The sequence below is a fragment of the Pristis pectinata genome, chromosome 7 (genome assembly GCF_009764475.1).
Source record: "Pristis pectinata isolate sPriPec2 chromosome 7, sPriPec2.1.pri, whole genome shotgun sequence".
NCBI lineage: Eukaryota > Metazoa > Chordata > Chondrichthyes > Rhinopristiformes > Pristidae > Pristis > Pristis pectinata.
Window position 1 is genome coordinate 2,314,722 of NC_067411.1, and position 26,877 is coordinate 2,341,598.

The following is a 26,877-nucleotide window of genomic DNA, read 5'->3' on the forward strand; positions in this document are numbered from 1 at the left end:
AATCCCAGAACCTCAAGCAGCCACTCCTGCCCTTGTGACAGCCAAGTTTCTGTAATGGCCACAACATCGTACTTCCATGAACTGATCCATGCTCTAAGTTCATCGCCCCTATTCTTAACACTTCTCGCATCAAAGTAAACAAATTTCAGCCCATCTGACTGCATTTATGCCCTATCCCCTGCCTATCCTTCCTCATGTTCTCTGTACACATCGCATCTACTTCCACACCAACTCATCCATCATCTAATTTAATGCTCTGGTTCCCATCCCCCCGTCAACCTACTTTAAACCCTCTCCAAAAGCTATAGCAAACCTGCTCGCAAGGACATTGGTCCCTCTTGAGTTCAGCTGTAACCTGTCTCTTTTGTTCAGATCATACTTACCCAGAAGAGATCCTAATAATCCACAAATCTGAACCCCTGCCCCCTGCATCGCCAACTCCAGCCACTCATTAGTCTGCCGTATATTCCTATTCTTTCCCTCCCTGGCGCGTGGCACAGGCAACAATCCAGAGATTACTACCCTTAAGGTCCTGCTTTTTAGCTTCCTTCCTAACTGCCAATACTCACTTTTCAAGACCTCATCCATTGCCTTACCTCTGTCATTGGTGCCAATTGTACCACGACTTTTGGCGGCTCATCCTCTCCCTTAAGAGTGCTGTGCACTTGATCCGAGACATCCCTGACCCTGGCACCTAGGAGGCAACGTACCACCTGGGAGTCTCGGTCTTGTCCACAGAGTCTCCTGTGTGCTCCCCTAACCAATGATTCCCCTATCACTATCGCACTCCTCTTCCACCCCCCCCCCCCCCCACCACCCCCTTATCAGCCATAGAGCAAGACTCCACACCAGAGACTCATTTCTGGTATATGTTTCACAGTACAAATTAAGAGGTTGATAATCCTCATATAGATACATGGTGTATCATCCATTGGGAAAAGAAGCACCAGGAGTGTTTATGAATTCTTCTACCTCCTGGTGTTGTGGGGCCTTGCACTTGGACATGGAGATGGCGGACTCTCTATCCCTATCCCCATGGACAGGAACTCTCTGTATTGTCATGGGATCACAGACCTTGCTGTGAACAGCTTAGTATCACAGAATCACAGACCTGGACATGGAGACAGGGACACTCTGTGTTGTCATGGCATCAGAGACACTTAGTGTCAGAGAGTCGCAGGACTCTCCGCTTGTTGTCATGGGGTCACGGTTCTGGACATGGATACAGAGAGACTGTCCTTGGTATCATGGGGTCCCAGATCTGCACAAGACTTCATGAAGTCCTCCTGGTGTTATGGGGAGAGACGTGCCTGGACATGGGCACAGGCAGTAACTTGTGGCAAAGGTCATTACTTTCTGCTGAATTTGATCAGTTCTTTAAATAGAGGCGTTCCTTCCCCCTTTGTTCTGATCCTTTCCCATGACTAGAGAGATCAGGCGTGTTGCCCTCAAATCTGTGGGACTATATTATTTCAAATATAAGGAATTGACAGTGCTTGCCATTAATTACTGCTCAAAGGAATAACTGCTCATAAAGATGACTAAAATCCACCCAGAGATATTTATTAATATAATACAAAAGGAAGGTGGTCCCAAACACACAGGACTGATGAAAGCTTCAGCAGCATCAACCCTCCATGATACAGTTTCAACAGCAGTTTATTCTGATGAGACGAGGATAGATGAACTTCTTAGATCTAATGCCATTCTTCAGCATGGTCCCCTTCTTAAGCCGCAGCTGTCCCTCGAAGGATTCACAATCTCCCAAGTTCCCGAAGAATCCATTCGATGCCCTCAAGAAAGCCAACAAGAGTCTCTGCATCGGAATCTTGTGCCTAATCAAATAAATAATTAGAATGGAAGGTGCTGTTAGCTCACACTCAATGATGATAAAGATATAAATCCAACTGTGGGCAAGTTCCACTGTGTGGAGCTAGCCAGTGAAAAGAGCTTTTCTCTACAACTAATTGCCACTCATCTCTGATCACTGTGGGATATAGAGGGGATGAGTTCCTAGAAAACATTTTAAGTGAAATTTCATAAATCAAAAAGACTGGATGATATTCCTTATTATTCCTACCGTTTTCTGTCTATTGGCTAGTCCTGACTCCTTGCCAGGATACAATTTTCACGGCAGTGGTTTCTTTTTGTTCAATAATCTCATGTGGCACCATATAATAGGACTTCTGAGTGTCCAAGTACATAATCTACTGGTACACCCTTATCTACTCTGCTGGTCGCATTCCCCAAAAGACAGCAATAGACTTGTCCGGCATAATTTCCCTTTTGTTAATCCGTGCTGACTCTGCCCAATAGTATTATTATTTTCCAACTGTCCTGCTATAATTTCCTTTAATAATAGATTCCAGCATTTCCCCTATGCCTAACCTGGACTACAATTTCCTCCTGTCTTAAATAATGGGGTTACATTTCTCCCATCAATCTATGGAAACCGTTCTAGAATCTATGGAAGATGACCTCCACAGCTGCCTCCTTCAAAACCCTAGAATGCAGATCATCAGGTTCTGGGATTTATTGCCTTCGGTTTCATTGATTTTCAGTAATGCTAATTTCTTTGAGCTCCTCATCTACTCTAGACCTTTACTCTTTCCAGGAGAGTTTCTGAGAGTTCTCGTGAAGACAGATGCAAAGTATTTGTATAATTTGTCTGTCATTCCCTAATACCTAGTGTTTTTCCCGTCTCACTCTGTGCTACACCTCATTAACTTCAACTAATCTTTTCCTGTTTACATATCTACTGAAGCTCTCCGGTCCATTTTAATGTCTCTTACTACTCTCATATTCTACTTTTTCTTATCAGTGTCTTGGTCATCCTTTGCTAAATTCTCAAATTTCCCAATTCTGAGGCATACTGTGTTTTTGAAACATTGTGAGCTTTTTTCTTTAATCTAATACTATATTAGCCTTCTCTTGATAGCTAAGGTTGGACCACATTACCTGATAGCTTTTGCCTTACAGGGATAGTAATTACCTGAAAAGATCTTAGTTAATTACTTCTATAAAAGGAAGCCCATTACATTTTACTGTTATACCTTTTAATGTAGTTTCCCAATGTATCGTAGTCAACTCACAGCTCATGCATTCTTTGCTTTATTCGGATTTATGACCCTGTTGTAGATTGAACTAAATCACTTCAAATCTATATGTAAGATTCTGTCTTACTATGATCACAGTTCCCTAAAGGCCTATTATCTCCACTAAACGCAAGCCTGGCCCATCCAACCTTTCCTCATGAGACAGCCTGCCCTTTCAATTCATTGATCGGACACTGGCAGCAGTACTGGGGCAAACTATCAGGTATCTCTCACTCTCTCTCAGTATATATAACACACACATCTGGCTGTACCTTTATTTCAATCTGTTTATTTTTTTCTCTTCTGTCTCCAACTGCCACTTTTAAAAGTAATGACTATTTTTACAAGTTTGCTCTCCACCCTATCACAGACTCTCTTTTTATAGAGTCATAGAACAATACAGCACGGATATAGGCCATTGGGCCCAACCAGTCCATGCCAACTACGGTGCCCACCCAGCTAGTCCCAATTTCCTGCGTTCCATAGAACAATACAGCACAATACAGGCCCTTCAGCCCACCATGTTGTGCCGAACTTCAAACCACTCCTAAGACTATCTAATCCCTTCCCCCCACATATCCCTCTATCTCAAATTCCTCCCTCTGACATCTCCCTTGAACTTCCCACCCATTACTTTAAAGCCATGCCCTCTTGTATTGAGCATTGGTGCCCTGGGAAAGAGGTGCTGGCTGTCTAATCTATCTATTCCTCTTAATATTTTGTCTACCTCTATCATGTCTCCCCTCATCCTCCTTCTCTCCAAAGAGTAAAGCCCTAGCTCCCTTAGTCTCTCCTCATAATCCATACTCTCTAATCCAGGCAGCATCCTGGTAAATCTCCTCTGCACCCTTTCCGACGCCTCCACATCCTTCCTATAATGAGGGGACCAGAACTGGACAAAGTACTCTAAGTGTGGTCTAATCCTTCGGCCCATATCCCTCCAGGCCCCGCCCCTCCATGTACCTATCCAAGTGCTTCTTAAATGATCCTGTTGTACCTGCCTCAACCACTTCCTCTAGCAGCTCGTTCCATATACTCACCACCCACTGTGTGGGAAAAGGTGCCTTCTTTCCCTTCTTGCTACCCTCCCCCTATCTGTAACTCCAGACATGCCTTTTCCTTCCCCCTCACTTTTCCACTTCTGATGAAAGGTCCTTGACCTGAAATGTGGACCATTTTTCTCTTGCTGTTGATGCTGTCTGACCTGAGTATTTCTAACATTTTCTGGTTTTGTGTCAGATTTTCAGTATCTGCAGTTTCTAGTTGCAAAATTTAAAATTAGCTCTGGGAACACTCACTATGTCAGGCAGCATCTGTGGAGACAGAAATGCAGTTAATGTTTCAGGCTGTAAACCTTCTGTCAGAACTGGTTCAACCTGAATCATCTGACTTGCTGGGTGTTTCCAACACTTTCTGTTCTTATTTCAGATTTCCGAGTTGTAGTTTTTCTTTTTTCTTTTTGCTTTTCATTTAAAATGAAAATTAGCACTTACTAGCCAAGGCACAGCCAGCAGGGATAACTGTAACTGGTGAGATACATAGACGCAGGGTATCCGATGGATGTCAGGTTGGGAAACGCAACACAATACTAGGAGTGGACGGCCTGGAGGACCAAGAGCTGGATTGATCATCGCCTGGATTTGGAGAATTTCCTCTCTTCGATTGTGCTCTGAGAGAAAGAATATGAGTTAAACCTCAGAACATTATACCTTTCATGTCCTTACACAAAGGAAGTCATGCCAAAATCCACAGGCCTGGATATAACTCACTCAGAATGCAAGCTGAGCTGCCTTCTGGGATCTAGCTCAGCAAGCAGTCTAATGCAAAGCCATTCCATCTGCAGTAAGGACATCTTCAGCTACCGTGCAGGGGCATTAACATTTCTGGGACCTCAGAATGAGAATCAGATTTATTGTCACTGACTTGTATAATGTAAAGTTTGTTGTTTTGCGGCAGCAGTGCAGTGCAGTGCAGTGCAAAAACATAAAATTACTATAAATTATAAAAGTGCAAAAAAAAAGGAATTACGAGGTAGTGTTCATGGACCATTCAGAAATCTGATGGTGGAGGGGAAGAAGCTGTTTCTGAATCATTGAGTGTGGGTCTTCAGGCTCCTGTACCACCTCCCTGATGGTAGTAACGAGAAGAGGGCATGTCCCAGGAAGTGAGGGTCCTTGGTGATGGATGCCACCTTCCTGAGGGACCACCTCTTGAAGATGTCCTCAAAGATGGGGAGGGTTGCGGCCGTGGTGAACCTTGAACTGTAAACAGTAAGACACTCCAATCTGACACGTAATTAACATAAGGCTCAGAAATGATCATTGTGTGCTTTTCTGTCCGGTTCTCATGCTTGGAAACATGACTTTAAATCCTGACTGAAGTAATCGATGCAACTGCCCTTGGCATTTTGAAAATAAGGTCCAACAACCTTAACCGACTCAGGCATAGTTCCTGAAGAGCTTGGGCAAAACTTATACCAGAAATCATCTAGCATTACATTGCTATTGGCCTGGCTGCCAAGTCATAATGATGGCTTCTGCTTAAAGCAAAAAGATTTAAACTCTGTACCTAACCCATTATGCATTGCTTTGGGAGCGTTTGATGAGACATTGTGGAGGGAGATTTATTCTGTGTCTAACCTATGCTATCCTACCCTGGGAGTGTGTGATGGGATGTCCACAAAATTGCTAGCAGAGACAGAAAGATCTACTGTTGATTTCCCGTTATTGCAAGATGTGAGAAGTACTCACATTCTTTTTTAGGACCAAATGTGCATCAGCAAGGCAAATTCAATGACAGAATGAAAGTATTAAATCAATGAAACGCACTAACCTCTCCTTGCTTCAGCATTTGCCACATAGATGAAGCCGTCCACTACCCTGCACACCTGCTGGACTTGAGGGATGATGCTGTAAGTTGTCCCCTGCTGCAGGTCACTCTCTCCATCACCTACATCATCAACTTCTTGTTGCACAAACAGTTTATTAATGGGTGTGTTTTCTTCTCTTCTTGCACATTCTCTTTCCTTCCTGAAAAGGACAGTGATACAAGAGTAACTAGTAACGAGCATAGTATTACAGAAACAGATCCTGGAGCCCAACGGGTCTCTGCCCATGTTGATGGTCCACACAAACACTGTCACACCTTAGGTAATCCCATAATTAAGATTGTTTTATCAATGTTCTATATAACTGAACCATAACCTATCTCCCTACTTTTGTATTTCTAGCAATAAACTTGATCTTTGACACAACCAGCATTCAGAATCTGAATCTTCATCCAGGATATCCAAAAGCTGCTAAAAGAGATCTCAGTCACAGGCTATTTCAAGAAAACAATTCACTCTGTCAAGCATCTATTAAGATACAAACCAAGTATCTGGCATCAGTTACAAAACCAATTATATGTTGGAGTAAAGTTACTCTAAGCTCAATCTAGCATGAAACATATTTATACACTGGCCTCAAAATCACAATGGTATATTTGTGGAAAAAAATTCAAAGTGGACCAAGTACTGCAAGCATGAAATGGTTACTGTCAGGGTTAGAGATAGACTACTACATAAAGAGTTCAAAATGTAGGATAATCACAGTCCGATATAAGATCAAGGTTACAGACCAGTTAACAAAATGTATAGAGGCAACTTGCTGTCCCCACCATAGAATGCTTGACAGGACAATGTAGGGGCAACTTTTCTGTATGTAATCCATGCTGATAATATTACCAACACCATTGGGAGCGTGCAGAATTAATTCACACAGATAAACCCTGAGATTGTAGGCTATTTACAGGAGATAGGAAGGAAACTGGGACAGTGTTTTACAGAAGACCTGATGGTGTTCAAAATTACACAGGTCAATTTAATACAACATAAAATTATCAGTATTGTCTTTGGCTGACGTTTCAATTAGACCTCACTTCAAATTCCCTCAAATGAATAATGTAAAGATTCTGGAAAATCTTGAGAAGGGTCACCAGACTGATACTGAGTGAAATGGTGATTGCTACCATAGAACGCCCAGAAAGCTGAGACTTCTTACTCTAGAAGAGATTCCCTATGCAATGATGGTGTTAAAGAAAATGGAAGCACATGGAAATTGAAACAACTGTGCACAGAAATAATGTGTGTTGGTTCTAATTGGCAGATATTTCATGTTATCTTTAAGGTAGATATCAAGAGAGAGGATGTGTTGGAGCTGTTAGAAAATATTAGGACAGATAAGTCCCTGGGGCCTGACGGAATATTCCCCAGGCTGCTTCGTGAGGTGAGGGAGGAGATTGCTGAACTGTTGGCTAGGATCTTTGAGTCCTCGTTGTCCACGGGGATGGTACCGGAGGATTGGAGGGTGGCGAATGTTGTCCCCTTGTTCAAAAAAGGTAGTAGGGATAGTCCAGGGAATTATAGACCAGTGAGCCTTACATCTGTGGTGGGCAAGCTGTTGGAAAGGATTCTTAAGATAAGATCTTTATTAGTGACATGTACATCGAAACACACAGTGAAATACATCTTTTGCGTAGTGATTTTGGGGGGCAGCCCTCAAGTGTCGCCACGCTTCCGGTGCCAACATAGCATGCCCATAACTTCCTAACCTGTACGTCTTTGGAATGTGGGAGGAAACCGGAGCATCCGGAGGAAATCCACACAGACACAGGGAGAACGTACAAACTCCTTACAGACGGTGGCCGGATTTGAACCCGGGTCGCTGGCGCTGTAAAGCATTGTGCTAACCACTATGCTACCGTGCCGTCCCTTATCTTAAGAGATAGGATCTATGAGCATTTAGAGAATCACGGACTGATTAGGGACAGCCAGCATGGATTTGTGAAGGGAAGATCTTGCCTCACTAGCCTGATAGGGTTCTTTGAGGAGGTGACCAGGAAGATTGATGAGGGTAGTGCAGTAGATGTGGTCTACATGGATTTTAGTAAGGCGTTTGACAAGGTTCTGCATGGTAGGCTTCTTCAGAAGGTCAGAGGCCAAGGGATCCAGGGAGGCTTGGCTGTGTGGACTCAGAATTGGCTTGCCTGTAGAAAGCAGAGTGTTGTGGTGGAGGGAGTGCATTCGGATTGGAGGGCTGTGACTAGTGGTGTTCCACAGCGATCGGTTCTGGGACCTCTACTTTAACGACATGGATAAGGGGGTGGAAGGGTGGGTTAGCAAATTTGCAGATGACACAAAGATCAGTGGTGCTGTGGATAGTGTGGAGGGCTGTCAAAACTTACAAAGGGATATTGATAGGATGCAGAGCTGGGCTGACAAGTGGCAGATGGAGTTCAATCCAGAGAAGTGTGAGGTGGTACACTTTGGAAGGACAAACTCCAAGGCAGAGTACAAGGTAAATGGCAGGATTCTGGGTTGTGTAGAGGAGCAGAGGGATCTGGGGGTTCATATCCACAGATCACTGAAAGTTGCCACACAGGTGGATAGGGTAGTTAAGAAAGCTTATGGGATGTTAGCTTTCATAAATCGTGGGATTGAGTTTAAGAGCCACGAAGTAATGATGCAGCTTTACAAAACTCTGGTTAGACCACACTTAGAGTACTGTGTCCAGTTCTGGTCGCCTCATTATAGGAAGGATGTGGAAGCATTGGAAAGGGTGCAGAGGAGATTTACCAGGATGCTGCCTGGATTAGAGAGTGTGGATTATGAGGAGAGACTAAGGGAGCTAGGGCTGTTCTCATTGGAGAGAAGGAGGATGAGGGGAGACATGATAGAGGTGTACAAAATATTAAGAGGAATAGATAGACTGGACAGCCAGTGCCTCTTTCCCAGGTCACTAATGCTCAATACAAGAGGGCATGATGGGTGGGAAGTTCAAGGGAGACATCAGAGGGAGGTTTTTCACCTAGAGAGTGCATGGAATGTGCTGCCTGGGGTGGTGGTGGAGGCAGATACGTTTGGCAAGTTCAAGAGATTGTTAGATAAGCATATGGAGGAATTTAAGATAGAGGGATATATGGGAGGCAGGGGTTAGATAGTCGTCGGAGTGGATTGTAGGTCGGCACAACATGGTGGGCTGAAGGGCCTGTATTGTGCTGTATTGTTCTATGATCTGTACGATATAGAAAACTATTATTTAAAGTTTGCCAACAACACGAGGTTGATGCAACAGTAGCTGTTGTAGATGAGACCAGCAAGATGCAAAGATGTGAGTGGGCACTTATTCACTTATTTTTGATAATTTACTTGTTTGTGATAATTTACCAAAATTCTCTGGACTCTGGGCAGGTCCCAGCAGATTGGAAGACAGCGAATGTCACGCCACTGTTTAACAAAGGATGTAGCTTAACGTCTGTAGTCGGGAAAATGCTTGAAGCTATCATTAAGGAAGAAATAGCGAGACATCTGGATAGAAGTGGTTCCATCAGGCAGACACAGCATGGATTCAGGAACGGCAGGTCCTGTTTGACTGGAATTCTTTGAGGATATAATGAGCACAGTGGATAGAGAGGAACGGGTGGATGTTGTATACTTGGATTTCCAGAAGGTGTTCGATAAGGTGCCGCATAAAAGGCTTATCCATAAGATAAGGATGCATGGAGTTGGGAGTAATGTATTAGCATGGATAGAAGATTGGTTAACCAATAGAAGGCAGACACTTGGGATAAATGAGTGTTTCTCTGGTTGGCAATCAGTGGTGAGTGGGGTGCCACAGGGGCCCACAACTGTTCACGATATACATTAACTATTTGGAAGAGCGGACCGAGTGCAGTGTATCTAAGTTTGCTGATGACACTAAATTGAGTAGAAAAGCAAATTGTGCAGAGGATGCAGAGAATCTGCAGAGAGATATAGATTGGTTAAGTGAGTGGGCAAGGGTCTGGCAGATGGAGTAATATGTTGGTAAATGAGAGGTCATCCACTTTGGAAGGAAAAATAGAGGATCAATTATTTAAATGGTGAAAGATTGCAGCATGCTGTTGTGCAGAGGGTCTTGGGAGGGCTTGTGCAAGAATGGCAAAAGGTTGGTTTGTAGGTGCAACAGGTTATCAAGAAGGCAAATGGAATGTTGGCCTTCATTGCTGGAGGGATTGAATTTAAGAGCAGGGAGGTTATGCTGCAACTGTACAGGGTATTGGTGAGGCTGCACCTGGAGTACTGTGTGCAGTTCTGGTCTCCTTACTTGAAGAAAGATATATTGGCTTTGGAGGGGGTGTAGAGGAGGTTCACCAGGTTGTTTCCGGAGATGAGGCGGTTAGCCTATGAGGAGAAATTGAGTCGCCTGGGACTATACTCGCTAGAATTCAGAAGAATGAGAGGGGATCTTATAGAAACATATAAAATTATGAAAGGGATAGATAAGATAGAGGCAGGAATGTTGTTTCCACTGGTAGGTGAGACTAGAACTAAGGGACATAGCCTCAAGATTCAGGGAAATAGATTTAGGATGGAGATGAGGAGAAACTGCTTTTCCCAGAGAGTAGTGAATCTGTGGAATTCTCTGCCCAGGGGAGTAGTAGAGGTGACCTCATTAAGTATATTTAAGACACAGTTAGATAGATTTTTTCATAGTAGGGGAATTAAGGGTTATGGGGACAAGGCAGGCAGGTGGATCCGAGTGCACAGCCAGATCAGCCATGATCTTATTGAATGGCGGAGCAGGCTCGACGGGCCGGATGGCCAACTCCTGCTCCTATTTGTTATGTTCTTATGGCACAGGTTTGACAGAGAACATATGAACATAACAAACTTGTGAGATCACCCAACTTCAGATTCAGTAGGGACTGGTTGGAGTATTTTTCATTTGGTGAGAAACTGGAAACTATGGAATGGTAAACTCATGTAGAGAAATTACTCAAAACTGGTGAACCAAAACATTTCCCTTTATCTCGAGAATGAAAGTGACCTGATGAAGTTGTACAAATCACTGGTCAGACTTAATCTGGAGTGATTCATTCATATCTGGGCATTGCTCATTATGAAAGATACATTGGTCTTGGAGAGGATGCAGAGCAACAGGTTACACTATTGGAAAGGTTTGGATTGCTGAGGATTGGACTCCCTCACACATAGAAGTTTGAGTCATGGAGTTATATGGTACTGAAACAAGCCCTTCAGACCAACTTGTGCATGCTGACAAAGATGCCCCATCCAAGCTAGTCCCATTTGCTAGCGATTGGCCCATAACCTTCTAAACCTTTCCAATCCATGCACCTGTCCATCTGTCTTTTAAAAGTTGTTTTTGTACCTGCCTCAACCACTTCCTCTGGCAGCTCATTCCACATACATACCACCCTTTGTGTAAAGAAATCTTTCCCCTCTCACCTTAAACCTATACCCTCTAGTTCTGGATTCCCCAACCCTAGGAAAAAGACAGTGCATTCACCCTATCAATTTCCCTCATGATTTTATACACCTCTGTAAAATCACCTCTCAGTCTCCTATGCTCTAAGGAATAAAGTCCTAGCCTGTCCAACCTCTCCCTGTAACTCAGTCCCTCAAGTCCTGGCAACATCCTTGTAAATCTTTCTGCACACTATCCAGTTTAATAACATCTTTCCTATAGCAGGGCAACCAAAACTGAACACAATACTCCAAGTGCAGCCTTACCAATGACTTGTACAACTGGTATTGGTATTGGTTTATTACTGTCACTTGTACCGAGGTACAGTGAAAAACTTGTCTTGCATACTGACCGTACAGGTCAATTCATTACACAGTGCAGTTACTTTGAGTTAGTACACAGTCCATTGATGTAGTAAAGATAAAAACAATAACAGTACAGAGTAAAGTGTCACAGCTACAGAGAAAGTGCAGTGCAATAAGGTGCAAGGTCACAATAAGGTAGACCGTGAGGTCATAGTCCATCTCATTGTACAAGGGAACCCTTCAATAGTTTTATCACAGTGGGATAGAAGCTGTCCTTAAGTCTGGTGGTACGTGCCCTCAGGCTCCTGTATCTTCTACCCGATGGAAGAGAAGAGAGAATGACTCAGGTGGGTGGGGTCTTAGATTATGCTGGCTGCTTCACCAAGACAATGAGAGGTAAAGATAGAGTCCAAGGAGGGGAGGCTGGTGTCCGTGATGCGCTGGGCCGTGTCCACAACTCTCTGCAGTTTCTTGCGGTCCTGGGCAGAGCAGTTGCCATACCAAGCCGTGATACATCCAGATAGGATGCTTTCTATGGTGCATCGGTAAAAGTTGGTGAGAGTTAACATCCCAACTTCTATACTCAGTGCACTGACTTATGAAGGCCAGCGTGCCAGAAATCTTTTTCACCACCCTGTCTACCTGTGACTCCACTTTTAGTAAACCATGTACTTGTACTTCAAGGTCCCTCTGTTTTACAACACTTCCCAGGGCCCTGCCATTCACTGTGAAAGTCCTACCTGGATTTGTCTTTCCAAAATGCAACTCTTCACACTTAGCTGAATTACAGTCCACTTGCCATTCCTTGCCCATTTACTGAGCAAATCAAGATTCCTCTGTAATTTTGATAACCTTCTTCAATGGTTTGCTATGAATGGGTTTTTAACTGATGATTAATGGTGCTATAGTATGAAGAGGAATTATTTCCTCTCGTGGGGGGGGGGGGGGGGGGGGGAGACATCAAACCTTGATAGTAGAACCAGACCATTCAGTGATGATGTCCCCTTCACACAAACACTCACCTCCAAAGACTGGCTGAGCCTAGGGTCAAATGGAAACTGTGAAACTGAGAGTTCTGTTGGGCAATGATATCAGGGTTTGTAGAACAAGCAAAGGTAAATAGAATCAATATGGAGGTCAGTCGTGCAACAGTTAAATGGAAGAGAGTGAATTGCCATCTCATGCTCCTGAGTCCCCATGCCAGCGTCCAGCTTCTCTCAACAAATTACTTACCAGGTTGTTGAATATAAAGTCAGGATGTTAAACTTGTGTTCTTTGTTGAAATAGAAGCTGATTCCTGATCCAATTCCTGCAACAGGAAACATCAGAGCTGGGAGAGCATTTCGACACATAACACTGCCTTGCAGAATTGGTCACTGGCTCTGATGGTGCAAACACAAGGTGGATGGAAACCACTTCCCATTCTCTCCTTCACTAGTTTTTATTCCTGTACCTTCCCCCACTGGAACTAATGATTCTTCTTGGTTAAGATTCAACAGTCATGCTGTGCATCCTAAACTGCTCAGTTTTAATGTTGACACTAATGGCATGGGATAGAGATGAAGAGGAGTTGTCCATGTACAATGCCCAAGCATTCCAGGGCAGGGACGGCATGGATTAGATACTGAGAGAAGTCCCTTTAAGATGTCCCATTAAATACTCCCAATTTAGACACAGAGTAAAAACTACATTTTATTAATGACTTGGATGAGGGGGTAGAAGGGTGGGTTGGCAAGTTTGCAGATGACACAAAGGTTGATGGTGTTGTGGATAGTGTGGAGGATTGTTGAAGATTGCAGAGGGACATTGATAGGATGCAGAGCTGGGCTGAGAAGTGGCAGATGGAGTTCAATCCGGAGAAGTGTGAGGTGGTACACTTTGGAAGGACAAACTCCAAGGCAAAGTACAAAGTTAATGGCAGGATTCTGGGTAGTGTGGAGGATCAGAACCATAGAACAATACAGCACAATATAGGCCCTCCAGCCCACCATGTTGTGCCGACCTTTAAACCACGCCTAAGATTAACTAACCCGTTCCTCCCACATATCCCCCTATTTTAAATTCCTCCATATGCTTATCTAACAATCTCTTTAACTTGACCAACGTATCAGCCTCCACCACCACCCCCGGCAGCACATTCCATGCACCAACCACTCTCTGGGTGAAAAATCTCCCTCTGATATCTCCCTTGAACTTCCCACCCATTAATTTAAAGCCATGCCCTCTTGTATTAAGCATTGGTGCCCTGGGAAAGAGCCGCTGGCTGTCCACTCTATCTATTCCTCTTAATATTTTGTATACCTCTATCATGTCTCCCCTCATCTCCTCTCCAATGAGTAAAGCCCTAGCTCCCTTAGTCTCTCGTCATAATCCATACTCTCCATTCCAGGCAGCATCCTGGTAAATCTCCTCTGCACCCTTTCCAACGCCTCCACATCCTTCCTACAATGAGGTGACCATGGGGTTCATATCCACAGATCCCTGAAAGTCGCCTCACAGGTGGATAGGGTAGTTAAAAAAGCTTATGGGATGTTAGCATTCATAAGTTGTGGGATTGAGTTTAAGAGTCTTGAGGTAATGATGCAGCTCTACAAAACTCTGGTTAGACCACACTTAGAATACTGTGTCCAGTTCTGGTCGCCTCATTATAGGAAGGATGTGGAGGCGTTGGAAAGGGTGTAGAGGAGATTTACCAGGATGTTGCCTGGTTTAGAGAGTATGCATTATGAGGAGAGACTAAGGGAGCTAGGGCTTTACTCTTTGGAGAGAAGGACGATGAGAGAGACATGATAGAGGTGTACAAAATATTAAGAGGAATAGATAGATTAAGAGCCAGCGCCTCTTTCCCAGGGCACCAGTGCTCAATACAAGAGGGCATGGCTTTAAAGTAATGGGTGGAAAGTTCAAGGGAGATATCAGAGGAAGGTTTTTTACCCAGAGAGTGGTTGGGGCATGGAATGCGCTGCCTGGGGCAGTGGTGGAGGCAGGTACATTGGTGAAATTCAAGAGATTGCTAGATAAGCATATGGAGGAATTTAAAATAGAGGGATATGTGGGAGGAAGGGGTTAGATAGCCTTAGGCAAGGTTTAAAGGTCGGCACAACATTTTGGGCCAAAGGGCCTGTATTGTGCTGTACTGTTCTATGATACTCGTACACTGTCTCATCATACACTCACAGGACAGGGTCAACATGGGTTAGACACAGATTAAAGCTCACCTTACATCGTCCTGGCACTCTCAGAGCAGGGACAACATGGGTTACATTCAGAATAAAGCTGTCTCTGCACACTCTCAGGAAACCATTCATCTGCTTTTGGGTGTGTTGATTTTGAAGTCGATGTTTCCTAGCAAACTCCCCGAGCAACTTGTGATCCCTCAGCAGAAGATTCAATTGGAGGTTTAATCTTAAATCTCATCTGAAGGGAGTTCACCCCTGACTCAACACCACTTAGCCAGTGGTATTCTCTCCAATTGGAGCCAAGGGTGATGAGGTAAATCTTTAACACAATCCCACCCTCTCCCCCTCCAAAATCTACGGCAGAGCCCATTGAACAATAGTCCTCTATCCTCATGAAATTCTCTCTTGGGGAATTTGAGCTGGCAAAGGTGGAATTCCTTATTGAATCTGGACTGATCACATCTCTCGGTTTGAGATGCCTCAATTTTTAACCTTGTTCTTTCATTCAAACTTTCCTGGCTGATGAAGTATTGGATATCCATATCACAATGACCTGCTTAGCAACAGTACCACAATCAGCCTCAGGCTCTTGATCAGAAAGGGAATAAAATTACTCTCAGACCTTTAAGCCTTGCGCCCTCAAACCTGTTCCACCTTCAGTAACGTGTGTTTTTTCTTCAGTCTTGTACAATTTATGCATAATTTATACTCTTGTGTGTTGTCTGAACCTACATGCCTCTGATACTACTGCAAGCAAGTTTTTCATTGTAACTGTATCTCACCGTACTTGTGCATGTGACAATAAACTCGACGACTCGACTTGACTTGTCGTGGCTCAGTTTCAAATACGTTCCTTTCAGTGACCTGTTATCTGCTGATTTGAGTCTTGAATATCCTCAACACAAAAGTATCCACAAGCCTCTGGGACAGAGAATTTCAATCTCTCAACACTCTGCATAAAGAAATTTCTCTTCCTAAAAATGACCAAACGTTGTCCCCAGTTCGAGACTCTATTACCTATAGGTCTGATTATCATAGATGCTCTCCCGATTTCCTTGTATCATAGAAGGAAGTCCTTCAGTCCATCAAGTCTATGCCAGCTCTCAGAGCAATCCCATCAATTCCATTCTTCCATTTATTTCCCTATAACTTGGTCTATCTCTCTCTCTCTCACAAGCCCATTGATTCGCACACAGTCATAGGGAGAATGGACACACTCCACACAGACAGCATCAGAGGTCAGGATTGAACCCAGGTTTGCGGAGCTCAGGCAACAGCATTACCTTATACACCACTTTGACAAGGTGCCACACGTGAGGCGGCTGAACAAGATAGGAGCCCGTGGTATTACAGGAAAGGTACCAGCATGGATAGAAGATTGGCTGACTGGCAGAAGGCAGAGTGGGAAGAAAGGGGGCCTTTTCTGGTTGGCTGCCGGTGTTTCATGGTGTTCCACAGGAGTCGGTGTTGGGTCTGCTACTTTTCACGTTACATGTTAATGATCTGGATGACGGAATTGATGGCTTTGTGGCCAACTTTCCTGATGATACAAAGATAGGTGGAGGGGCAGGTAGTGTTGAGGAAGCAGGGAGTCTGCAGAAGGACTTGGACAGATGAGGAGAAATGGACAAAGACGTGGCAGATGGAATACAGCGCAGGGAAGTGTATGGTCATGTACTTTAGTAGGAGGAATAAAGGCGTAGACTATTTTCTAAACGGGAAGAAAATTCAGAAATCGGAGGCACAAAGGGACTTGGGAGTCCTAGTGCAGGATTCCCTGAAGATTAACTTCAGGTTGAGTCAGTAGTAAGAAAGGCAAGTGCACTGTTAGCATTTATTTCGAGAGGACTAGAATATAAAAGCAAGGATGTAGTGCTCAGGCTTTATAAGGTGTTGATCAGACCACATTTGGAGTACTGTGAGCAGTTTTGGGCCCCATGTTGAAGGAAGGTTGTGCTGGCATTGGAGAGGAGGTTTATTACAATGATCCTGGGGATGAAAGGGTTAACGCATGAGGAGCATTTAATGGCTCTGGGCCTGTACTCACTGGAGTTTTGAAGCATGAGGGGGGATCTCATTGAAACCTACCAAATATTGAAAGGCCTGGATAGAGTGGACTTGGAGAGGATGTTTCCAGTAGTGAGAGAGTCTAGGACCAGAGGGTGGTGAATCTGTGGAATTCATTGCCACAGATGGCTTTGGAGGCCAAGTCATTGGGTATCTTTAAAGTAAGAGGTTGATAGGTTCTTGAATAGTGAGGGTGTCAAAGGTTACGGGGAGAAGGCAGGAGAATCGGGTTGAAAGAGAAAAATAAATCTGCCATGATCAAATGGTGGAGCAGACTCGATGGGCTGAATGGCCTAATTCTGCACCTTTGTCTTATGGTCTTAGTTTGCTGCTGACTGGTTTCCAACCTTGTGCTCTCCGTGACTTGAGTTCATCCAGTACTGCTGTTGAGTGATAATACACACCAAATCTTACATCCATTCACCTAGTGCTTGCTGACCCACAGAAGTCTGGTACAGTGATGCCTTGATTTTAACTTTCTAACATGTTTTACAATTCCTCCATTATCTCAGTAAGCTCCTGAGCCAGAGAGTTCCTTCCCTAAACCACTCTGTACTTCAACTTTAAGATGTTCCTTCAATCCTTTGAGCTATTTCCCTCATATCTTCTTCTGTGCATCATGGAAAATTAGCTTTGATAACACTGCTGTTAAGGGCATTGGAATAGCTTACTATATTGAAGCTTCCATATAAATATGTTGCTGCTTTTGGTGCCTCAACAATCCATCACTAAGGACCCTCACCATCCGGGACATGCCCTCTTCTCGTTACTACCATCGGGAAGAGGTACAGGAGCCTGAAGACCCACACTCAACATTTCAGAAACAGTTTCTTCCCCTCTGCCATCAGATTTCTGAATGGTCCATGAACACTACTCATTATTCCTTTTCTTTGCATTATTTATTTTTGTAACATAGTAATTTTATGTCTTTGCACTTTACTGCTGGCAAAAAACAACAAATTTCATGTCATGTAAGTCAGTGATAATAAATCTGATTCTGATACTTAGGCTTGGACATAAAGAATATCCATTTGGGGGTGGGTCTTTAGTGCTTCAAAGAAGACAATGTCAGTTCTTCAGCTTGAGGGACTTACCATCGATCTGCCTCTGTGGTAAGCCTGCCACAGGCAGCAGCCTCGGTGAATTCATCATCTTTGTAACCAGTGAGGTGTCCAATTGCTCCAGACCAGGTCCAAACATGGCAAACCGAGGTTCTGACTGAGACACCAGGGAGTAAAGGAAGGAAGTCACTGAGCTGTAGACTGGGTGGCTCGCTTTCCAATGCTTTCGGCCCTCAGGGCAGCTCCTCAAATACCTACACAAACAAGTCATTATTATTGACTGTTGTTACCATCTCATATTATATTAGCACACTGGATGAAAAGAGTAGACAACAAGGCTGGCACGTTAAAAAGGAGAAGAGGTGATGAGTATGGATTTTTAAAGGTCATATATTGTAGAATGTAGGATCAGGAGGAATCATTTAGACCAGTGACCTCTCTGCCAAACAATGACAATGCAGCTGATAAGTATCCTTGTTTTTATAAGCTTTAGCTAGGAAAAATTAATCATATATAAAATTTTTACTTGAGCAGTATCTCCTGCTTTCTGAGGGAACAGTTCCACACTTCCACACCATCTGCTTAGTTAGATCCTTGTGTCCTAGGCTTTGCAGTGAGGAAAGTTTTTTTTCCTCTAACTTTTATCCAAATTTCCTTTCAAGACCGTAAAAATAAAAAAAAATCAGCTCTTAAATGTTTATATTTCAGAGACCACAAGCCTAGTTTGTATAATTTCTCCTTAGAATTTAACTTTGGGAGAGCTCAAACATCTTATGTGTCTGTGTTCTACACACTTTCCCTCAGCTAATATATGCCTTCCAAGGTGTAGATCACTGGATGTGGGATGCCAGCAGTGGTGTGACCATGGCTTTTTACAGCTAGAGCAAAATATCTTCTCCCTTGTAATCTGGCCATCTAGGTATAAGTAGGAAAAATAGCAGTTGGCCATGTGGTCCTTCAAACCCACTCAACCATTCAATACAACCTTCCCACCATCGAGGACATCCTCAAGAAGGTGGCATCCATCAGTAAGGACCCTCACCATTGGGAACATGCCCTCTTCTCGTTACTACCGTCAGGGAGGTGGTACGGGAGCCTGAAGACCCACACTCAACGATTCAGGAAAACCTTCTTCCCCTCCGCCATCAGATTTCTGAATGGTCCATGGTTTCTGAATATTCCTTTTCTTTGCACTATTTATTTATTTTTGTAATTTATAAATTTTTATGTCTTTGCACTCTACTGCTGCTGCAAAACAACAAATTTCACATCTTATGTCACTGATGATAAATCTGATTCTGACTCGTTCTCTATCTCAAGACCACAGCTCTTGCCCCTTGATGCCTTTGTGTCTAGAAATATACCCATTTCTTTCTTTAACATATGTGGTGACCTAGCATCCACAGCCCTCAGAGGGCGGTGAACCTTTGGAATGCTCCACCACAAAGTGAAGAAATTTCTCCTCATATCAGTCTTCATTGTCCTACCCCACATCCTGAGACTATGACCCCTGGTTCTAGACTCCTGGGTCAGGTGACCCATGGCACCATATTTTATTTCTTTACTGGCCTCAGAAATGGTCCAACAAGCCACTCACCAAATGGGGATGGACAATGAATGTTGGCCTGACAACAGTACCCACATCTCTTGAATGACCTTTAAAAATCCACAAATAAAATACTGCAGATGCTGGAGGTCTGCATTGAAACCAGAAAATGTTGGAAGTACTCAGCACATCAGCCAGCACCTGTGGAGAGAAAAGCCAAGGAACTGACTCAGGTTGATAACCTTTCAGGTGATGAGAAATGTTACTGTTAATTTCGCTATGGTGCTGCCTGACGTGGTACTTCCAGCATCTTCTGATTTTAATTCAAAAATCCATGTCAATTCTAAAATATTCAAACTTCTGCCAATGTTCAATCACTCTGTGCTTAATTCCAAATCTCAGCAACTTCCCCACAATGGATGCTTGACTAACATCTATAACTCTCTGATCTCGAAAACACTCTACATTTGTGATTGTCTTACAGCATCTACAATAACTATATACACTTCCTCCAAAATAGTGGAGTGAGTGGTGAGTGAGAACAATCTTATTCAGGATATTTGTCAGTCTTTGTCCAGACAAGTGTGAGGTGTTGCATTTTGGGAGGTCAATTGTAAGAGGAAAGTACACAGTAGATGGCAGGATCCTTAAAAGCATTGATGTAGAGGGATCTTGGGGTCTGAATCCATATCTCCCTGAAAGTGGCAACACAAGTGGATAGGGTGGTAAAGAGGGTGTATGGCATGCTTGCCTTTATCGGTCGGGGCATTGAGTATAAAAATTGGGAAGTCGCGTTGCAGCTGGTATAAAATTTTGGTTAGGCCACAATTGAGTTTTTTCTACAGTTCTCGTTGCTCATTACAGGAAGGATGTGGAGGCTATGGAGAGATTGCAGAAGAGGTTCACCAGGATATTGTCTGGATTAGAGTGTATTAGCTATAAGGAGAGGTTGGACAAACTTGGATTGTTTTCTCTGGAGCGTTGGAGGCCGAGGGGAGACCTGATGGAAGTTTATAAAATTATGAGGCATAGGTAGGGTAGACGGTCAGAATCCTTTTCCTACGGTGGAAATGTCAAATACTAGAGGGCATAGATTTAAGGTAAGAGGGGGAAAGTTTAAAGGGGATGTGCAGGGCACATTTTTTCCACAGGGTGGTAAACACCTGGAATGTAGATTAGCAATGTGTAAGAGGCATTTAGAGAGACAGGGAATGGAGGGAGACAGACCACGTGCAGGCAGGTGTGCAGCTTAAATTGGCATCATGGTTGGCTCAGACAAAGGGCTTGTGTTGTACTGTTGTATATTCTGTGTTTTAGTACTGTTATTTTGTTTATTAATGCTTACAGTAACCATTCAGTTCCTGTTTGCTTTCAATTTCATATTTTCTTCTTACATCAAAGGAGGCCATGCGGCCCATCGCCTCTGCTGGCTCACAGAGAATCCCATCACTCACATTCACCACTTCTTTCGCACATGTTCATTAACACTCCTCAGATTCCACTTCACCTATGGACTTGGGGCAATTTGCAGCAGCCAACTAACCTACCAACCTGCACGTCTTTGGGATGTGGGAAGGAACTGGAGCACCTGGAGGAAACCCACATGGTCATAGGGAGAATGTGCAAACTCCACACAGACAGAGCCCAAGGTTAGAAATGAACCCAGGACACTGGAAGTGTGAGAACACTGCACTCCCTGCTGGTGAAAGGGTATTAAACCCACAACAAATAGACAAGATATCTTTATTAGTCATATGTACTTCGAAACATACAGTGAAATGCATCTTTTGCATAGAGTGTTCTGGGGGCAGCCCGCAAGTGTCGCCACGCTTCCAGCGCCAACATAGCACGCCCACAACTTCCTAACCTGTATGTCTTTTGGAATGTGGGAGGAAACCGGAGCACTCGGAGGAAACCCACGCAGACATGGGGAGAACGTACAAACTCCTTACAGATAGCAGCGGGAATCGAACCCGGGTCGCTAGTGCTGTAAAGCGTTACACTAACTGCTACACTACCGTGCCTGCCCAACCTACATAGGAGCAAGAGTTTGACATTCAGCCCTGAGCCGACTCCACCAAAAATCTATCACACTCTGCCTTGACTGTACTGAGTAATGAGATAGTAATGAGATAGCCATAACTGTACACATCATTGCGTCTAACTTTTGCCAAATTAATATTTTATAATTCTCTTTTACTTTGGACTTGCTTTCTCTAATTTTCAAATCAGCTCTTCCTCCAGCTCCTTCATGTTACAATAGGAAGGATGTCCTTAAGTTAACCTTAAGGGGTGCAGAAAAGAATCACAAGGATTCTGCTGGGACTGGAGGGCTTGAGTTATAAGAAGATATTGAATAGGCTGGGGCTCTTTCCCTGGAGTGCAGGAAGGTGAGGTTTATAAAGTCATGAGGGGCAAAGTGGATGGTCACAATCCCTTTTGCCAGGGCAGGGGAGTGTAAAACTGGAGGACAACATTGAGAAGGGAAAGATTTAAAGGGGACCTGAGAGACAGGTTTTTTTTACCCAATATGTATGGAGCGATCTGCCAGACGGAGTGGTAGAGTTGAGTACAATTACAACAATTAAGAGACATTTGGACAGATTTATGGATAGGAAAGGTTTAGCGGGACATGGGCCAAACGCAAGCAAATGGGACTAGCTCAGCAAGACACCTTGGTTAGCATGGATGAGTTGGGCCGAAGGGCCTTTTTCCTTGCTGTCTAAATCTGTGAATCTATTGTTGGTTGTTGGCAGAGGTGAAAGGGAAGCATCTGGTTTATTTGGTCAGGCAGATTCAACAGCTGGCATTTATTCATGGTATAATAAGTTATTGGATTACAAAATGCTTTTCCATCGGGAGTGTTGGAGACAGGCACCACTGCATGTTCCAAGGGAAAAAAAAATGAACATCTGAAATAAAATTTGGTGCAGTAATCTGGAAAGAGAATATGCCAAAATGGTGGTTTTGAATATTACTGAAGAGCCAATAAATAATTGGCAGAATGACCAATTTTATAAGTTTCCAATTTTAAGAATTAGAGAATTATAGAACATTCCTGCATAGAAACACATCACTTCAGCCCATCGAGTCTGTGTTGGTGTTTCAAACCACCTTCCTGTCTGCTGGCTTCCCAGATTTTAATATTTCTGACAAAGGATCGAAAATGGGCCTAAAAATGCAGCACCTGCAACACCAAAATGCAATACCTCGCACTGATCCGAATGGAAAGCCATTTTCCAAATTTTCAGAAAATTACTAAAACAAAAACAGAAAATGCTGGAAATACTCAGCAGGTCAGGCTGCATCTGTGGGAAGAGAAACAAGAGTTAATGTTGACGGTTGGAGACCTTTCAACCCTACGTTCAGAAATTTACTATAGTACGATGTGATCTCTTGACCTCACAATCTACCTCGTCATGGCCTTGCACCTTATTGTCTGCCTGCACTGCACTTTCTCTGTAACACTTTATTCTGCATTCTGTTATTGTGTTCCCTTGCACTACCTCAGTGCGCTGTGGTAATGAAATGATCTGTACGGATGGCCTGCTAAACAAGTTTTTACTGTACCTCAGTACATGTGACAATAATAAACCAATTTACCAATTTATCTTGGTGTAGCAAGTGACTGGGAAGGAGAATAAATGCCGGCCTTGGCTGCAAGTAGGATGGAACGTTAAAGGAAGGAAGTTTTGTGACATTGACATAGGGCATTGATGAAACTGTGTGGAGAACTGCGAAAAGTTCCATCTCCTAATTTAAGACGGGACACACTTGACTTGGAGGTGGTGCAGCAAGATTAATTCTTAAAGTGAGTGAGCTTGTCTCTCCTAAATCAGAAAGCACATTCATCTATCTGGAGCAAATCCAGTACAGTAAGCACGATATAGGGTAGTGAGAAGTAGAGACTGCAGTTTTGCGTCCTACACTGATCATGGATGATGCTTATTATGTGGGCTGACATGTGGGTTCTGGTCACTGCAAAGAGGCTATAGGATTACTGATCCCCATGGGTTTTAAAGAAAGCACTTCACTCACGCTGCCATATAGTCCTGCTCTGTCGTATCTGTGAGCGGTTTACTGAGTAAGGCTGCATCTGGTAGTGAAATGTAGTCAACAGATTTCCAGTGAGGGAGGTCCCGCAGTAAGAAGTAGCGCCACAACAGTGGGTCACGGACCATGGTGTTCCAGTAACGATTAACGCTCCCCAGCTGGCACAGATCTCTGGGGGACAGCAAAGCCATGATGTAAAGCTGGACCTCCACCTAAAAGAAACCACAGCACAGAGCTCAACCTGGATTTCCAATGTCAGCAGTAGAGGTGGGGCGGAGGCAGGACTGGGGAATGGAACCACAGAAATGATAAGTCATATGGTTGGAATGCCAATGATTAGACAACACAGCAAGCTGCAAAAGCATGGCAGCCATTGCACAAGGGCTTCTCATTCAGAAACCTACTCATTTTCCTACATGAGTGCATAGCTGCAATTTAAGTACAATCTCTTAGCCTCTGGGATCTGGTTTGAACCTAATCCCCACCCAGCTGCAAGGGGTCTGGGTAAATTGACTTGCTCATTTTGACTCAGTTTTTGGGTATGTTGGACCCACACTAAAGATTTGCCATAATTATCACTGAGGGATCTTGGGGTATAAGTCTATAGCTCCATGAAAGTGGCAACACAAGTGGATAGGGTGGGAAAGAACGTGTACGGCAAACTTGCCTTCATTGGTCAGGGCATTGAGTATATAAGTTGGGAAGTCATGTTGTAGCTGTATAAAACTTTGGTTAGGCCAGATTTGGAGTATTGTGTGCATTTCTGGTCACTACATTACTGGAAGGATGTGGAGGCTTTGGAGATGGTACAGAAGTTGTTCATCGGGATGTTGTCTGGATTAGAGAGAATTAGCTATAAGGAGAGACTTGGATTGTTCTCTCTGGAGGCTGAGGGGTAACCTGATAGGAGTATATAAAATTATGAGAGGCCTCGATAGTGCAGATGGTCAGAGTCTTTCCCCAGGGTGCAAGTGTCAGATACTGGAGGGCAGAGCTTTAAGGTGAGAGAGGAAAGTTTAAAGGAGATTTACAAGGCAATTTTTCTTACACAGAGAGTGGGTGGGTGTCTGGAATGGGCTGCCAGGGGAGGTGGTGGAAGCAGATACGATAGCGGTGTTTAACAGGCATTTAGACAGACACACGAACAGGCAGAGAATGGCGGGATACAGATCATGTGCAGGCAGGTGGGATTAGTTTGAATTAGCATCAAAGTTGGTGCAGACATGGTGGGCCAAAGGGCCTATTCCTGTGCTGTACTGTTTTATGGTAAGCCACAGGAGCACTCTGGAAAGCCATAGGAGCACAGAACCCTCATAACAGAGGAAATGGAAGGGAGAGTGATGGCTTCAGAGTGCAGGGGGAGCTTCACTCTTGTGTTTAACTCTGGGAGTGTGTGACGGGATGGTGTAGAGGGAGCTTCACCCTGTGTCTGACCCCAGGAGTGTGTGGTGGGACAGTGTAGAGGTAGTTTCACTCTGTGACTTACCCTGGGAGTTTGTGATGGGACGGTGTGGAGGGAGCTTCACAGTGTGTCTGACCCTGGGAGTGTGTGATGGGACGGCGCGGAGGGAGCTTTGCCCTGTGTCTGACCCTGGGAGTCTGTGATGGGACGGCGCGGAGGGAGCTTTGCCCTGTGTCTGACCCTGGGAGTGTGTGATGGGACGGTGTGGAGGGAGCTTTGCCCTGTGTCTGACCCTGGGAGTATGTGACGGGACGGCGCGGAGGGAGCTTCACTCTGTGTCTGACCCCGGGAGTGTGTGACGGGACGGCGCAGAGGGAGCTTCACTCTGTGTCTGACCCCGGGAGTGTGTGACGGGACGGCGCAGAGGGAGCTTCACTCTGTGTCTGACCCTCATTGCCCCTGTCTGGCTAGTGTAGAGTACAGCGCTTCACTCTGTAATTAACCCGTACTGCCCTTTCTCTGGGTGTACCAGTTGAGTTGGAGACACCAGGGACGGCAGATGCTGGAATGTGGAGCAACACACAACCTGCTGGAGGGACTCAGCGGGTCGAGCAGCATCTATGGGGGCAGAAGGCAGTGTCTCCGCCCTGCAACCTCTTCCTCCAGCAGACTGTTTGCTGCGCCGATTGAGTTTCCTCCCAGGGCGCTGGGTGTGACGAGTTATACCCCACACACGGGGAGCCGGGGCCGGGGGGAAGGCGCAGTTTACCGGCAGGTTCCTCAGCGGGCGCTCGGGTCCGGGCTCCGGCGGAGGCCTCTCCTCCGGCCGGCCTCTGGTGCTGCGCAGGTACCGCTGCCGGAGGTGGCCCAGGCCCGCACGGATCGCCTGCTCGATCCTGCTCCACTCATCGCTCGCCATCCGCGGCGGGGCAACAGGCTGAGCCGTCCCGGGACCTGCTCACCGACTCCACGCCGGAGCTGGTTAACTTCTGAAATCTAGAGTTCAGTGAACTTGGGAGCAGGGCGGCTGCACCACGGACACTCCTCCTGCTCCTCCTCCACTTTCTCCTGTCACTCTGTCTGTTTCCCTCCCTCGCACTTGCTCCCCGGCCCTGGGTTGTCCATGCAATTCAGGATTTTGTTTTTGGAGCCTTATAATTTTACACGTCTCACTTCCAGCAAGGATGCGTCAGAATTCTGGAAGCTGCAGCCCAAAATATAATCGGGATCAGGCGGGAAATTCACAGCATTCTGGGAGTTGAAGTCTTGTGAAGAACATTTTTAAATGTTGGAAGGGTTGATCGGTAGATTGGTTTATTATTGTCACATGTAGCGAGGTACAGTGAAAAACTGTTTTGCATGCCATCCGTGCAGACCTTACTGAAGTCCATGTAAATTACATTAACTGCCCTGCCCTTATCAATATATTTTGTTACCTATTTCAAAGTTCAATCAAAGTTAGTCAGACAGGATCTCCCCCTAACAAAATCACATTGACTATCTTTGATCAATCCCTGTCCTTCCAAGTGTAGATTAACACTATCCCTCCAAATTTTTCCAATAATTTCCCTACCAGTTACATTAGACTTGTTGGCCTTTAATTTTCCCTATTGCCCCTCCGCAATAAAATATCGCTGTTCTCCCCAGTGGCCAGCAAAGATTTAAATATATCAGTTAATTTGCTAATCATGACTTAGTATACAACTAAAATGTCACATGCAATAAAATCTAACATTTTTAGGATATTTTAGAGAGGTTAACATGTAAAGATCTGAAATTCCTGTCTGTTCACTGATCACCCTGGAGCTGGCCATGGTACAGTACACCTTGTAGTGAAGCAAGGAGTTGCTAGGAGGCAAAATTTGTATTTCCACAGTTAACACT

The 26,877-nt window shown here is 44.5% G+C and overlaps 1 protein-coding gene across 1 annotated transcript; it reads right to left on the minus strand.

Annotated features, from left to right (window-relative positions):
* Positions 1–1,547: 1,547 nt before the first annotated feature.
* On the minus strand, positions 1,548–26,134 carry fbxo4 (F-box protein 4). The gene is made up of 7 exons (XM_052020090.1): positions 25,763–26,134; positions 23,577–23,803; positions 18,026–18,246; positions 12,919–12,994; positions 5,928–6,124; positions 4,589–4,764; positions 1,548–1,835 (listed from the first exon to the last, which is right to left on the minus strand). Exons 1-7 carry the CDS (start codon positions 25,910–25,912, stop codon positions 1,755–1,757), a joined length of 1,128 nt encoding a protein of 375 aa, XP_051876050.1. The 5' UTR covers positions 25,913–26,134; the 3' UTR covers positions 1,548–1,754.
* Between the last annotated feature and the right edge of the window lie 743 nt (positions 26,135–26,877).